This window comes from Octodon degus, unplaced genomic scaffold (assembly GCF_000260255.1).
Source record: "Octodon degus isolate 3935 unplaced genomic scaffold, OctDeg1.0 scaffold00018, whole genome shotgun sequence".
NCBI lineage: Eukaryota > Metazoa > Chordata > Mammalia > Rodentia > Octodontidae > Octodon > Octodon degus.
Window position 1 is genome coordinate 20187806 of NW_004524594.1, and position 16168 is coordinate 20203973.

General features: G+C 53.1%; 1 protein-coding gene across 1 annotated transcript in view; it reads right to left on the minus strand.

The window, feature by feature from the left end:
• Positions 1–2410: 2410 nt before the first annotated feature.
• Positions 2411–16168, minus strand: part of Lrp5 (LDL receptor related protein 5) — an 81617-nt gene continuing 67859 nt past the window's right edge. The window contains exons 17-22 of the mRNA XM_023710590.1: positions 13742–13978; positions 11846–11956; positions 9674–9910; positions 8139–8278; positions 4660–4757; positions 2411–2774 (exon numbers count right to left, since the gene is read on the minus strand). Of these exons, the coding sequence (XP_023566358.1) occupies positions 2513–2774; positions 4660–4757; positions 8139–8278; positions 9674–9910; positions 11846–11956; positions 13742–13978 (1085 nt within the window). The 3' untranslated portion in view covers positions 2411–2512. The remainder of the gene's footprint in view (positions 2775–4659; positions 4758–8138; positions 8279–9673; positions 9911–11845; positions 11957–13741; positions 13979–16168) is intronic.

The following is a 16168-nucleotide window of genomic DNA, read 5'->3' on the forward strand; positions in this document are numbered from 1 at the left end:
GTTGAGTGACTGTGAGAGTGGTGGGACCTGTGTGAATTCCGTGAGCTGGGCTAGGCAGGAGGCAGAATAGCACCTCCGCAATACGCAGGGAGAGAGATGCAGACAAGAGCACGAGATTCTGGTTCTGGTAACAGGTAGCCTCTGAGTTTGGAGGCCGCTGCATGAACACAGTTTGAAGAAGTGTCTTGTGCTTTTGGTCAGTTGCCTTGGCTTTGATGTCTGGCCTTCTTACCCTAGGTCTTCACAGCCTCTTTCTTGAGGCTCATTCCTAGGCAGCTTGGCGTCTCTCAGCCCAGCTCATACTTAGTAGTAGGGAGCTATAAGCGGGTCACCACTGACCTGTGCATTACCTCAAAGGCTCCACATCAGGGCCTCCACTAGACCTGTTTGCACTGCTGAAGGCCAAATGAGGGTGTAGGGGGTCATCCTGGGCAGTTCTGTACATATCTATACATGGAATTAGGGCAAGAATTAGCCAAAGTGGCCTTTTAAGGAGAGCAGTCCCAGTGGTCTTCCACAAGGGCCCCACAGACTGGATGAAGTGATGGCTGGATAGACAGAATGAACCCGAGAGAACCTTGTGATACACTGTCTCTGAGGCAGTAGGCCTTGGTGGATGCTCGGGTAGAGACTCCACCATCGCAGGGCACATGGCCCCACCAAAAGGGCCAGAGGTTTGGGGTGCTCAAGAGACCAAGCCTGCTCTGTGGTACGGAACAAGGCCTAGCCTAAGAGCCCAAGAGCTCTGGGGCCCCTGGCTCTTCTGGTTTTGGCAGTGAGCACGAACCAGCCCATTGCCTCTCTGAGCTCGAATAGGTAACAGCTTCCATTTACCAGGGACTCCCAGCAATGATACGGGGCTTTTCCACATGCACTACCTTTTGGAACCCGTATGTTTCCCCTCAGTAACATCTGGGCCACCAGGAGGACTTCAGCAGAGGTGCAGCCAGCCCCTGAAGAAGATCCCACTGTGTTGCTCATCAAGTGCTTAAGAGACCAGGAATATAGCTCAGCAGTCCTATGCCTACCTGGCAAGTCCAAGGTCCTAAGTTTGATTCCTGGGACCAAAAACAAGGGAAAATAAAAAAGTGCTTGGGCACTGGGTCATATCCTGGGTCCCAGCTGACTTGATGGCTGCACCAACAAGCTGGCCTGTCCCCTCACTGTGATGCTGACCATCATCTCCAGGAATGCCTGGACAGTCAGGTACCAGGGGAGCAAGACCCCAAAGGTTCAGGTACTGCAGGCTTTGGGCTCCAACTGTCCTCCATGGGGTGCAGCCACCCACAGCATCCATGTGTTCCAGGGTCCTCAGTGGGGATGCTGTTGAGGAGTCGCTCTTCCTGCCTCAGCTGTTGTTACTTTCATCTACAACTGAAGCCTCCTTGGCAGAGGTCAAGGGCTCAACTTTAAGGTTAGGCCAGGAAGCTTGCTCAGCACTTAGCTCCTCTCTGGACTTTGGTTCTTTTGGAACAGGGTCACCATAGAGTTCAGGCTGGCCTTGAACTCCCTGCAATCCTCCTGCCTCAGCATCTCGAGTGCTGGGATTACAGGCATGCCCCACCATGTATTGGCTCTTAAGTGGAGCCGCACTAGCAGCAAGTATGTCCTTGTGCTGATCTCGTTTCCCAGTGCTGGGGTGCAGGGGTGCAGGGGTGCAGGGGTGTCAGCCCTTCCCGGAGATGTGGCAGGCATTCCTTCTGAAGATGCACATGACCATGACATTACTTCTCCATCTCTTCCCAGGGTGGGACACACACCCACGCACGCACGCACACACACATTTCTGCAAGCACTAGGCCTTCTTTCTCTCCTTCATAGCATCCAAGGGCACACATATGGACCTCAGGCTTTCTTTTGCTGACTGCCTCTGGGGACAAGGGGACAGATCCCTCCCTGCCACAAGACAAGTGGAGATCGGCAGAGTGAGTTTGGTAGCCCCATCCAGTGGGGTCTACACAGAGGGATCAGGAGAACTCTGGCTCCCCCTCCTCAGTAGGTGGCATCCCTCAGCCAGCACATAAGAGGACAAGATGGCAGATAACACAGACCAAGGGACAGCCTCCAAACCAGGGATAACACTGAGTGCAGAAAGAACACACAGGGTTGCGATCTCAATACTTGAGAATTTGAAAACAGCAAGGGCTGAACCTCAAATCAAGCTCAAAGCCCTCCAGGGCCTCCAGGGAACTTAAGAGGGACACAGGTACACCAAAAGACAAGCACACAACAGCCATCCAGGGACTGGGCTGCACTCCATGGGAACACTCAACTCAAGCATACAGGGCACAAAAAAAATGGCAGTTACATTTAAAAAAAAATTAAGTTTATAAATATTTTCTCCACTGTACAAAGTTTTCCCAGCCCTGCCCACCCCCATCACTATTCACATTTATCATGTTTTTAAAATCCCAATTATATTTATTTTTTAAATCATAAAATATATTTTTTCTTTGTTCATATTTAAAAATATTTACAGGGGCGCAGAGAGGCCGGGGTGGGCCGGCCAAGGTCAGGATGAGTCCGTGCAGGGGGACGGCGGGGGTGGGAAGAGGTGGCAGTAGCTCCGTTCAGTGACAGGCGAGGGCGGGCAGCTGTCTTCTGCTGACAGGTACTGGCTGTGGGGGGTGGGTGGGGGTGGGTATGGGTCTGAGTCTGAGTTCAAATCCAGATAGTATTTGCTGGCCTTCCAGCGGTTGGCGCTGTAGTCACTGTCGCACACATCTGTGCTGCAGGGTGTCGTCGGCGGTGCCATGCCTCGAATGATATAGGGCCTGAAGAGGACAGATAAAGATGAGGAGGCACTTGTACACATCTGCCCCAGCATGCACTGGGGCTCTGCAGTGGCCTGTCCATCAGCGAGCTCTGGAGGAGGCAGGCCTGACTCAGCACTCAGCCCAGCTGAGTAGTGCTGAGCCTCAACATCCCCAGACTGAGAGGTGGACCTGCACCTGCGTGGTGAGCTTGAGGCCCTACAAAAATCGGAGCCTCAGGATGCAGGAGAACAGGGCTAGCCCTGGGCAGTGACTGATTACTTAAACTCTCTGAGCTTGTTTCTCACTGATAAGTGAGGATGAAACAGCCCCATGAGGGGCTTGACTTGTGAGGAGTAAATGAGTTTCTGCCTGGAAGGTGCTGGAAGCAGTATGTGGCCACAATATTATTTCTGCTGGAGATCATAGGCCTCAAATGGTTCCACTTTGGACTCCAGCAGCTAGGCCCTGGGCGGTATCTTCTAGCCTCCTGGAGGCTCTCTGCATCTAGTTACAGCCCAGAAAGCCAGTAACGCACTGTGTGACCCGAGGTGGGAGTGGGGGTTCATTGTATTTCAGAGCCCCGTCCCACCCTGGCAAGGATGCACGATGTGGGGGGAAGGCAGAGCTGGCAGGTAGGCCCAAGACACACCCAGGTAGGTAGCCGGAAGACAGAGTGAGCATGAACAAGGGCACAGGTATGACAGGAGACTGGCCTGCCTGGCACAATGTGACAACTCTGGGGACAGGGCAGGCAGGGCTACCACGATGGAGACAGCTTGAGAAGAGCGACGGAGGGTGGCTGTGCTGCTACAGCACGAGGGAGCCGCTGCAAGTCCTTGAGCAGGGAGGGGACCCTGGAAACGGAGGTGGGTCTGTGCCTAAGGCCTCAGATCCCAGCTCCAGCACTCAGACTAGGAGATTGTTTTCTAATCCAGGAGTTCCCCAAACTGCCACTAGATGGCAGGCAGCACCATCTCAGAAGGTCTTGCTATTCTAGGGACTCAAGGTTAAGGGTGCCAGAGCACTGGCCTGGGTTCACTCCACCCACCCTGTCCAGTGAGTGCTCTCTGGGGGTGAGATGGGGTAAAGGGTTAAAGGTCAGGGGGCCCATCCTGCCCATAGACCACCATGCCTCTGGACCTGCTTCTCCTTGGCATTCTTTAAAAAAAAAATTTAATGTATTTAGTACAGGGTCTACCGAGTCTCACTACACAGCTCAGACTCATGGTGATCCTCCTGTTTTTAGCCTCCCAAGCGCTGGGATTACAGGCACTCACCACCAAGCCCAGTCTCAATTCCCATCTCAGCACACCCCAGGGGAGGAGCCAGCAAGGCACGCCAGGGATCGAACCTCGGTCCTTGTGTCTGCCTAAGCAGGTGCTTTAATCTGCTTGTTTGCTGAGGTATCTGGCTGGCCCTTACTTGGCATTCTCATAGGGATCCTCCTCTGATGGGACAGTGTCTGTAACCCTGATATAAGCAACTTGAAGGCTGGGGTCAGGCTAAGCAGGCCTTGGGGTTCCTGGGCTCAAACAGGCCAAGGCCACAACAAGCAAGAAGCAAGGATCTTACTTCTATAAAAGGTCCATCCATCATGGCCAGGCAAAAAGCTACTGGGCTCTGGCCTGTCCTGTGAAGGGACAGAGGGAGGGGTGGGAATACCTCTGATGACATACTTCAAGGCCTGCAGCTCTAGGGCACCGTCCCAGCTTACAGAGTTCCCCAGAGCTACCCAAGGAAGCCCTTCAGAATATGGGGTTCACTTGGCTTGTGAACACAAGACACTGGCCTCATGGGCCTCACATAGGAGGTGACCCAGGAAGGCAAGGGAAGGGCTGGACCGGAGCTGATAGCATAAGGACAAGACCCCCTCCCCAGCACAGAAGGGCTAGGCGGCTCCTACCTGTATGACCTGGTGGCGGCTGGAATGTTTGAAGAGTAGAACATGTCCATGTTGTACAGGGAGGGGTCTGTGGCTGGGGATGGCGGCGGGTTCAGAATCTGCAGAGAGCCGGGCAGAGTCATTCCAGCCTCCCAGGGCCATGCAGCTCCACCCACCCACCTGCCCCAAGTATTACCTGCAGGGAGGTGGTTCTGTCCATACCCCTCCTCCCCCATCCTGGCCTGAGTTGATGAGATTCTTTTATTTTGAGACAGGGCTTCATTAAATCACTAAGCTGCTTAGGCTGGGTTAAATTTGTAATTTTCCTACCTCAGCTTCTTAGAATCCTGAGATTATAGGTGCGCACCACCACATGCAGCTAAGAAACTGATTTTTATGTTCAACGTAGAGAAGGCCTTTCTGAACATGACCCAAAAACTGGATACCATAAAAGCAAAGATGAATCATTTCATTGTATAAATGGCAAAAATACTAGAACCCAAAGGAAAAGACAAAAAACTGGGAAACAAATATTTTCAACATATATCCCAGTAATGGGCTAATTTCCTTAAAATGTCTTCATTTACCTATCAACACATATGAACAAACTTTGAAAGCACTGTGAGCAACACATTATCAAAAGGAGATGAACAAATCCTGCTAAGAAAATAAAACTGGGGCCAGGGAGATGGCTCAGTAGAATAAGAGCTTCTCTGGCAAGCACAAAGCCCTGAGTTCAATCTCTGGTTCCGAAAAAAAAAAAAAATTTCAACATAATTTCATTTTTCCCCTAGGTTACTTGAAGTTTGACAGGGAAAGACTTGTTGGTGTGCCCCCTACTGGCAGGAAGAGGAAGTGCCCCCCTATGGAGGCTACTGCGCTAACACAAAGGGGCCCATGGCCCATGAGGGGACCTGCGGGGATCCAAGCACTCAGAATGGGGTCATCCTGCCCGTGACACAGAAAAAGGAGGGTGGCACAATAGGCGAGGCAGAGCCGGGAGTACTGGGACAGGCTGGCTCTCCCCCCTGCAAGGAATGACACAGAGTAGAGGTTCCACAGAGCTCCTAGGCTCCTTGTGAGGAATGAGGGTCAGGACCTTCATACGTGCAGGTGTGATGGGGGCTGCGCAAGCACTCAGAAGAGGCTGCTACTAGCAACAGGCTGGGCTGATTTAAAATAAATGGCTGCATACAGAGCTTCTTTGGTGAGGGGTGGAAATGTTCTAAAATCAACCATGAAGCTGGGTGTGTGGCATGTCTAATTCCAGCACTTGGGAGGCTGAGGCAGAAAGATTATTGAAAGTTTGAGGCCAGCTTTAGATATATAGTGAGTTCAAGGCCAGTTTGACCTGGGTAGCAAAACCCCATTTCAAAACAAAACAAAAGTCAACTCTGGTTGTATACATCTGTGAATATGCTAAAATCCACTTTGAGCGAACTGTATGGCCAAACAACGAAGTACTTAAACAGCTGGCTGGTCAGTGCCAGGCCTTTCTGCTGAGCAAGGAGCCAGCTCTCAGCCAAGCCTAGGGAGGGCGAAAGTGATTTCTGGAGTTCCTTATGCATCCGCTGGCAGTGACGGGGCACACGGAGCCCTGGTACCCCAGATGGTTCCGGGGCACAGCGCGGCGTAGCAGCAGGCACACAGGTGCAATGGGGTAGTCTCAACTCTAGGCTTCTGGCTCTGGGTTTCTTTGCCCCTAAAAGCATAAGCCCTGGAGCTTCCAGTTCCTGCCTGCAGCCCAGAGATAAGGCCCTCTTCCGTCCCCTCCCTTAGGGCCGGCCAGCAGCAATGGGAGGAGCCAACAGGCAAAGGGAGGTGAGAAGGGCAGCCCTGGGGAGGTGGGGCTTCTGGGCGGGGGCCCAGGAGCTCTCAGCCAGAGCTGTTCTCACCTTAGAAGAACATCAGGCTGCAGGAAGATTTGGACTTGGGAAAAATAAAGGGCTTACAGTGTGTTCAAAGTCTGACCCCAGTGTTTAAACACAAAGGCCCCCCGGGCTGTGGTTTTGCTTTCTGTGGATTTAGCTACCTGTGGTTAACCACAGTCTAAAAATATTAGTATTTGTCTTGACTCTCTTAAGAGACAGAGAGACCACATTCACACAAGTTATTACAGCACATCGCTGTAATTGTTCTGGTTTATCATTAGTCACTGCTAATTTCTTATTGCGCCTAATGTTAAACTAACTTTATCACACAGGTCCATGTGCATAGGAAAAACACGCTGTGTGTGGGTTTGGTATTCCCCGTGGGTTCAGGCACACACTGGGTGACCATGGTTAGGGAGGACTACGGTACACACAGCTCCACATGTGCAGCAAGCCTACTTGGGCTGTGCTCTCAGAAATGGAGTTCTCCCAGCCAGCCCCAGGAAGGAGGTTATTAATGCTTCACTCTAAAATCACTTTTCTGTAGACCAGTTCCTCACTGACTTGGGGGGCTGAAAGTTCCAGGGAGTGTTTTAGCCAAAAAATTCACTGTATCTATCCTTGAGGAAGTAACTGCCCATCTCTGGGAACTGGCAAGGCCCAGAATGGAAACGCAGGGAGATCCTGGTGGGGAGGACCAAAGGAAGCTCGCAGACTACAGCCCCAGCAGGGCCGCATGGAGGGCTCAGGCCCTGCAAAGAAAAGCCAGGGTGCAGAGCAAAACCACCACCTGGATAACCCTTGGCGAAGTGGGTATAAGCCTTCAGTTCTGTGTATTACTAGATGGTTTCCAGACTGTCCAAAACAAAAAAGGGTTTCCTTTTTCCTCATTTTTATTTATTTAGTTATTTAGTTATTTAGTTAGTTAGTTAGTGTGTGTATGGCCAGCTCAGCCCACCAGGGGGGTGGGGCGGGCTGGCATGTGGTGCTGGGGGATTGAACCGTGGTCCCTGTGCTTTGCTTAGCTTAGCTTGTTCTAAGTAGGTGCTTTAGATCACTGAGCCATCTCACCAGCCCCCTACCTCATTTTTTGAGAGAGGGTCTTGCTATGCAGTTCAGGCTAGGCTTGAACTCAATATGTAGTTAAGGCTAGCCTCAAACTCTCTGAGATCCTCCTGCCTCAGCCTCCTGAGTACTAAGATGACAAGTATACACCACCACACCCACTCAAACAAGGGTTTTCTAAACCAAGCAACACCATTAAAGAAAAAACCAAAAGGGGGCTGGAGAGATGGCTCAGTGGTCTAAAGCACCTACTTGAAACAAGCTTGGCAAAGCACAGGGACCGCGGTTCAATCCCCCAGCACCACATGCCAGCCAGCCTCGCCCCCTGGTGGGCTGAGCTGGCCACACACACACACACACACACACACACAAATAAATAAATGTAATAAAAATAAATAAATATTAAAAAAAAAGAAAAAGAAAAACCAAAAGGTTGCACACAGGGAAACAACACCTCACTATTCCTTTCTGTGGTAGACTAGGTCTAGAAATTCTAAGGTCCCAGGAAGGCTCCCCAGCCAGCACTGATGCAGAGGCCAGAGCGAGTCCCACCACCCCACTCACCGGTGGGTACAGCGTGGCTTTTGTGCTGGACGAACTGCTAGATGAGGCCCCAGTGACGTGGTTCCGGTCATACAAGGGCACACCACTCCGGCCCCCCATCAAGCTCACAGAGCTCATCATGGACTTGCTGCAGGAGATGCCTTTCCAGGAGAGGGAACAAGGTGGGTCAGACACAGCCCTGGCTCTGCTCCTACTCCCCGAGAGATTTGTACTGGGTGGTAAGTCCTATCTGATACATGTCCCTGTGTTACGGTTTGTGTCTAGATGTCCCCCCCGAAGCTCATGCAGTCATGAGGGGGCACTTTTCAGAGGCAGCTGAACCTAGAGTTTGTGACTGACTCATTTTCTAGTGCTAGGAGTAAGGGTGTGAGTTCTACACCCACCCTAGGGTGGGTAGCACAATACAAACAATACAATATAAAGGACAGAAAGCATCTTCTCTCACATTCCTTCCACTTTGCTCTTGTCACTTTTGTCTTCCACTGCCATGAACTGTCGCCCCTATGCCACTTTGCCTTGGAGTCAACTGATTATGGACTGAAACTTCTGCGAACCGTGAGCTAAATATATCTTTCCTTACTTAATAGAGAGCATCAGGTATTTTGTCTCAGCAATGACAGAAAAGTATCCAGGACACCCTGCTTGCTGCAGGCCACCAGTTCAGGCTTTCCAAGTCTCCGCTATGAGACAGGGAGACAGACAGCACCTCCCCACAAGGGGAACATGGGCCTTCAGGAAGCATCCTGGTAGGGGCTCTGCTCAGAGAATGCCAGGCACAGACGTGGGCCCATTCTCTTCTCTGGAGGCTGTATGACAGTGATGCTGCCACCAACATGAGCTTCCAGAAGCTCTTGAGAAACCCCTCACCCATCCCCCCTACCCCAGCGTTGTGGTGGGGGTGCACTGGGTGGAACAGGACAAGAGAGGGAACCCGGGGATGGGCAGGTCCAGAGCATCAGCCACTATGGCCCTGGAGCTCAGGCAAACTTTCCACCGTCACAGGGACACCACAGGACACACCACCCACTGACCCCACCTCCTTGAACACACATATGACCTGGCAGGACTCAGCCTTGTGGTATGTCCCTCTGGGCGTCTGGGCACATAACCTACACTCCTGGTGAGGAGGCAGCTTGTAAGTATAACTGCTCCACCACAGTCCACACTACATTCCAGACAAAACTGCTTGTCACATGGAGCAGCTCCTTCGGTGCTAGAGAGTGCCCAGCTGCACCTGGTTTCCATTTCTAGGGGATATATGTTTTTGAGGACAAATCAGGGAACATCCCACAAGAATGCTGAAGGCCAAGTCCACAGAGTTTTCCCTATACTTCCAAAGCCAAAGGACAGGCTGTAGCACGCAGGCTCTGTGCTAAGATGCAGATGCCAAGCAGGGGCTTGCAGGAAGGCCTGAGTGCAGTGACTGATCTGCGATGTCTGTCACATAGCCCAGGGGGGCATCAGAGCTGCATCCCTCTCCCACACACACTGCCTAGCCAAGGCACCCGTCTCTGCCCAAGCCTGTGCACACTTACCTGGGAAAGGACCATGCTGTGAGCCACCTGGGGCTATGAAATTGAGGGGCACGTGGGGGGTCCCGCTGACATACTCGTGTGGGAAGGGTCCATTGGCCCCCACGTAGCGCTGGCACACCACACGCTGGCAGACGAAATAGACCCCGCCCATGACAAAGAGTGAGAGGATGATCCCGATGACAGGCCCGATGGCGCTGCTGTGGGCCGGGGTGTCATCAGAGGGTGGCTTGGTAATTTCTGCCAGACGACAGGGAGAGAGATGGCCACGTCAGCCTCCAAGGGATGGTCCCTCCTGTGAGGCATGGGAAGGGACTGGCTCCGCCCTAGCCTTAGCATCCATGGGAATAGGTGGGAGAAAAGAGGGGGAGGGCCTGGGGAAGGCATTCAAACAGGACCTTTGCCCACTGATCCTTGACCCGCTCTACAATGCCCACCTTCCCTCCTTCGCCTGGCTGCCCCTGCCTCCTTCCTGAGGGTCTGTGAACACACTCACACACTGTTATGGCTTGTGTTTGATGCCTCCCCCCCCAAGCCTTACATGGTTGTAGGTAGATTATAGGGCTTCTTCAGCAGTGGCTCAATCTAGTGTATACAATGTTGGGATTACGGGTATGTGCTTAGTGAATCAGTTCACTGATTAATTTGGGACCACCCTAATCCTGATAGTCTAGGTAAGATAAAGGAGCAGGGGCTGGGGAGATAGCTAAGGCTGAACAGAGCCTGCCTGGCAAGCACAGGGGCCTGAGTTCCATTTCTGGTATCAAAAAAGAAAACAGAAAAAAAAAAAAAAAAAAAAAAGAGACCAAAAGATAAAGGAACCAAAAGACAAGACACTGTGAAGGTCTCTTTGCGCTATCTTCTGCTGCCATGAATTCTGTTGCCTTTCTGCCACCTTACCTTGAAAGCAGCCCATCATGGACTTGAAACCTTGAGCTAAATAAACTTTTTTCCCCTTTAACTTTGGATGTTGGGTATTTTGTCCCAGCAATGAGAGAAAAGTAACTAAGACACACATCTTTGTCAGGGGCCCTCACTGGTGGCCAGAAATGAGTGCCCCAGATAGCCTAGGTGTCAAGTATGTGACAGAGGTCAGTCAAGAGGCCCCTGAAGCAGGGTGTGCAGAGCTGCCACTGGGCTGCAGGTGTGGGACAGGGGACTGCCTGGCGGGCACTTGGCCAGTCCACCACTGAGGCCTCGAGAGCACAAAAAGCATGTGCAGAGTCCAGGATCAACTAACTGGCTGATCATGTTCACCTTGCCACTGACTGGCCCAGTGACCCTGTGGACATCTGCGTGGTCCCTCCCAGAAGACTCAACCTGGAGGGATGGGAAAGGGACTGCTGGCTCTGGGGACACACATCAGCTGACACAACGGAGCCCACAGTCCCACTAGAGGCCTGAGCATAGATTCCTACCCCATCTCTGGACTGGAAAGCTGCCAAATGGAAGAGCAGGGGACTCTGGTAGGCCCTGGCTCTGCCATCCCTCCCAGGCCATGCTCAGAGACAGCACACAAGGTGCCTGATCTGGGCTGGTAAGGAGCCCCAAGCGTCCATGAACTCCACGGGGAAATCTGTACCCTTCCCCAATGCTTCTCCCGCTCCTGCCTCAGTGATCTCCCAGGTCCCCTGAAGTAGATAGAGCAGCCACGTTCCCAGACACGTCCATAGATTCCTACCTCCTATCCAGCTCCCATCCTGCCTGAGACGTTTCAGAGCTTCCTTCCCTGACTGCCCTGGCCACCTGTCTTCTAATCCCTGTACCCTTCACTGCACAGGTCAGGCCATTCAAGGGGTAGAGATGAAGTAAGTATATGAGACATGTGTGCTATGCATGTGTGTGTACGTGTGTGCGTGTGTGACACATGCGCACATTGCTCCTCCTCAGACTGTGGGGTGCAACCTGCCCCAGGACAGATGCTACAAAGTGAGCTCCCCATGGCGGAAGCCTGGCTGATGGGCAGCCCCCTGCCCCCTACAAGGCAGGTCCCCACCTAAGCAGACTCTACAGTGGGTTCCTATATGCCCACTGTCCCCAGTTACTGCCTCTTGAAGGCCAAGTGCACCCAGCAGTCCAGGCGTGCCCAGAGCACATGTCCTCCCTCAAGACTCCACACTGTTGGGGGAGGAAACCTGTGTGGGGCAACCCCATCCCTGCGAGAAGCTGGCTCACCACACATGAGCTCATCGGAGCCGTCCATGCAGTCAGGGAAGGAGTCACACTGCTGTTTGATGAGGACACACTGGCCACTGGCACACCGGAACTGGTTGGGCAGGCAGACAGCTGTGAGGGAGGGGCCACAAGTTCAGGGAGGCCAGAGGGCCACCAGCTCTTCTGGCCCCACCCTGCCCCAAGGCCCAGTCACAAACAGCCAACAGACAGACTCCTTTCTAGGACAGGACCAAAGCAGTCATGACAAACCCTATCTCTACCATCCCATGACCCTCTCTGTCCCAAGTTCTGGGCAATGCCAGTGTGGGGACCAACAGAGAGGAGACCACAAAGGCCCACCTGCCCCACAAGGCATCTGTTGGACATTACCCTGGGTCCGGCATGCACAGAGCAAAGAAGACAACCCTTGACCTCAGGTCTTGCCAGGCTCCTGGGGAAGTAGTAGGGTGAGGTCCTCTAGGAAGGGCCTCACCTCCCTAGTGTACAGAGGGTGGGGTGCACAGTGGCAGGCGGGGGCGCAAGCACAGCCCTGAGAAGGCAGAAGCAGCCATGCAGGGAGCTATGCAGCCTGGCCCCACTCCTGGGAGGAGGAGAGTGAGCAGGATGGGCACTGACAGCCGCCTCCTTCACTGCACCCAGACGCCAGCAGGCAGGGGCCATGGCACCACCGCAAAGGCAGCGCTAGAACTCGAGCATCAGCCGGCACTGCAAGCCTCTCTGACGCCCCACCCGTCCTGCTCCAGGTGCCTCCTCTGAGAACAGGAGACCAGGGCCCAGTCCCCTCATGGGAAGGGTGGCTTGCTGGTGACTGAGCGGGGAGAAACACTGAGACTGAGCTTGCAGGAGGCCTATCATTGTGGCCACATCCCACACAAGGAAGAACATGGTATGGTGACGAGAGGTGGCTTCTAAGAGCTCCTGTGATCCTGACATCCTGGCCAAAAGCTGCTGCTGGGCCAGGGTTCCTGGGCAGACCCTCCCATAAAGGGCCTGGTAGTGAATTCTTGGGCTCTGTAGCCAACTACTCAGCTCTCCTGTTTTAGCATGACAGCAGCCAATATGTAAATGAGCGAGTGGGCTTGGCTGATGCCAATGAAGCTTTATTTACAGAAATAAGCAGCAGGCTAGATCTGGCCTGTGGTCCATAGCCTCTCCCAAATTCTCAGAGGGTTGGTGAGCTGCAAAGACTTAATTGCAGCTCTACAGATCACTCCCAGGCCCTGACTTATACATCTGCTTACCACAAAAGGTGGTGGAGGACAATAACCAGAGAGCACCTGAGTTAGGTAAGAACAGGACCTCGTGGTTTTTGGAGAGGCAGTAAGGGGGACCACAGTTCCGTGGGCGGTTCTGGGACCATGATGCTGACATGTGGGTTCTCAATCAAAGGGGGATTCATAGCAAGTACAGAAGAGTACAATTTTCAAGATCTCTAAGACGACCCTGCTGGTGAAAGCGGGTCTGGGTAGTAAGCATTATTTCAGGCTGCTCAGTGGAATATGGCACCGCTGTTTAGGATGGGGGTTTACCAGAGTGTGAGTCACAGAAAGCCGACTATGGGATTCAGCTGGGTCCTCTGCCAAATTCCTGACTGAATGCAGGGAGGGGAGGCACACCGAGTCTGCCTTCAAGTCCGATGCCCAGTGAACAGATGCGGCCAGACGGCAGCAGTCCTTGTTGAGCCTAAAGCTGACCTTGCCTTCCCTCCCAGGCTGTGGAAGACCTGGCTTCTCCCTCCAAGTGGAGATTTTGTGGAGCTTCTATTGGAGCTTCTATTCAGTGGGGGCTGGATGGACCCCTAAACTCCCCATCCAGGAAGACAGGGCAAGTGGCCTTGGCACAGCCTGGGTGTGGCAGCCACTTAGGTAGGTGGCAGGCTGCCAAGGTGGGCCTTACCATCACAGTCAGCCTCATCAGAGCGATCCTGGCAGTCAGCCTCGCCGTCGCAGCGCAGACGCAGGTCCACACACTGGCCGCGCGCACACGGGAACTGGGCTGCCGAGCACACCGGGCAGCCCTCCTCATCACTCTGGTCATCACACTCAGGGAAGCCGTCACAGCGCCAGGCCCCAGGGATGCAGTCGATCTCACCAGTGGCACACGCAAACTGGTCAGGGGAGCAGGTGGGAGGCTCTGGGGGCAGAACACAGAACACAGTCACACAGCACTGCCTGTTAACCCCAGCTAGGGTACGACTGGGCTGCCAAGCAGAAGGCAGGCTCCCGTGGGCACCAGCTCTCCAGTCCCTGGGATGCCAGGCTGTGCACCCACACAGCTGCCAGCACTGTGTCTCCTGCTCACTGTGCACCTCCAGCCCAAGAAGAGCCATGGCAGTGGTGAGAACACAGGATACTGTGCCAAGATACAGATCCTTGCTATTAGAAACCTGGGATTCCAGCAGCCATGACATCCGACACTGCAGGTGCAAAACTCAGCCCTGACTGCTGAGGAAATGGACCAGCCACTCCTCCATCCTGGTCCCCCTGCAGGCACCAAGAGGGTCCTGGTCCCAGTGCTTACTGTCCAAGACACCACTGGCTTCCCAGTACCAGGCCAGGCTATGGACCCGCCAGTCTGGGTACACCTGGGTAACTACTGTACGGCAGAAGGTGGAGAGACAGAACTCACCACTAGAGTGAACTTTAGCATTTTATGTTGCTGCTATGTCCATCTGAACAGGACCTGAACTTTGTCACACCAGGAATGAGGCATGATGTGGGTCAATGGGGCCACCACATGGGCTGCATATAACAGGGACATCATGCCCAGAGCGTGGTGGGTGCTGACAGAGAACTTGCTCACGACACCCCACTGAAGAGTGTCTAAGGACAGGCAGAGAAGAAAGCCTAGGAAAAAAAGGAGGAGGGAGGGACTGTGGAGATGACTCAGTGGAATAAGTGCTTTCCTGGCAAGCGCAAGGGTCTGAGTTCAATCCCAGGTTCCTCAAAAAAAAAAAAAAAAGTGGGGGGGAGCCGAGATAGCTCAGCGTTTGCTTAACCGAGCTTAGGCAAGCCCAGGGCCTGTGGTGCGATCCCTGGCGCCAGGACAGGCTGAGCCTGCCAGAGTCTGGACATAGTGGCACACACCTGTAATCCCAGCAATGGGGAGGCTGAAAAACAGGAAGATCACTATAAGTCTGAGCTGTGTAGTGAGACCCTGTAACAACCAAATATATTAAGAAAAAGAAAAAGAAAACCTAGGACACTCACAGGGGAGGGGCACAGGAACATCCTGCCAGAGGTCACTGAGGCTGGTGCTGGGGAGGACCAAGGGCTACTTCCTCCTGGCGGCTGCTGCTCCAGCCAGGGAGATCACTCAGTGGCATAAGATCCTGCCCAGCAAGCACAAGGCCCTGCCTCTGGTGCCCGGCACCCCTCCAAGAAAAGGTGCTCTTGCCCCAGGACTCACCACTAGAGTGCACTCTTATCATTTTATGCTGCTGCCACGTCCATCTGAATAGGACCTGAACTTTGTCACACCAGGAATGGAGCTTCATTTGGTTCCATGTGGGGCCTCACTTTGTTTGTCACTATCAGCAACCAAGATGTCCCTCTCAGACACTTATATACAGCCTGTGTGGCTGGTCCCATCGACCCCATATCCCCATAAGTGCAGATAGGCAACTGTGATCCTCTCTCCTTCAGTGGGACCTCCTGAGACCTGTGCCACCTGCATACCAATTAGATTCAAGGGAAACCTGTGTATTTATTTTTTTTGGGGGGGGGCAGAACCAGGGATTGAACTCAGGCCCTTGTGCTTGCCAGGGAAGCACTTATTCCACTGAGCCATCTCCCTGGCCCTGGGAAACCTGTTTAGATAATGCCCTAGACTCAAGAAAGCCATTTGTCCACAAGTTGTCTGTCTGTCTGTCTTCTCTTGTGCTCCTGACCTCTGTGTGGTCCCCTCCTCAGGATGTATAAGTATTTGTTTCCTCCCCCCGACCCAATTGCTTTCTTTTTGTGGTGCTGGGATGGAACCCAGAGCCTTGCACAAAGTAGACAGGCGTTCTACCACTGAGCAGCACCCCTAGCCCTTTCTTTCCATCTATGTCTCTCCTAAGTGTTGGGGGATACTCTCCCGCTTTACTAACCTAAATAAAAACAACTTCCTCAGCTCAGACCAAGTGCAAGTTGGAGCTGGGCACAAAGTAAATGGCACTGAGCACAGTGCCAGGGCACAGTAGCAGAGCACCAGTAGAGTGTGCCCCCAGTCTTCAGGATTCCCTTCTTCTGTATGGAAAACAACAGAAAACTAGCTGAGACCATCCTAGGGGAAGGTAATGCGGGGAGAGTTTGAGTGTTACTTTCATGTTGAACAACAGTC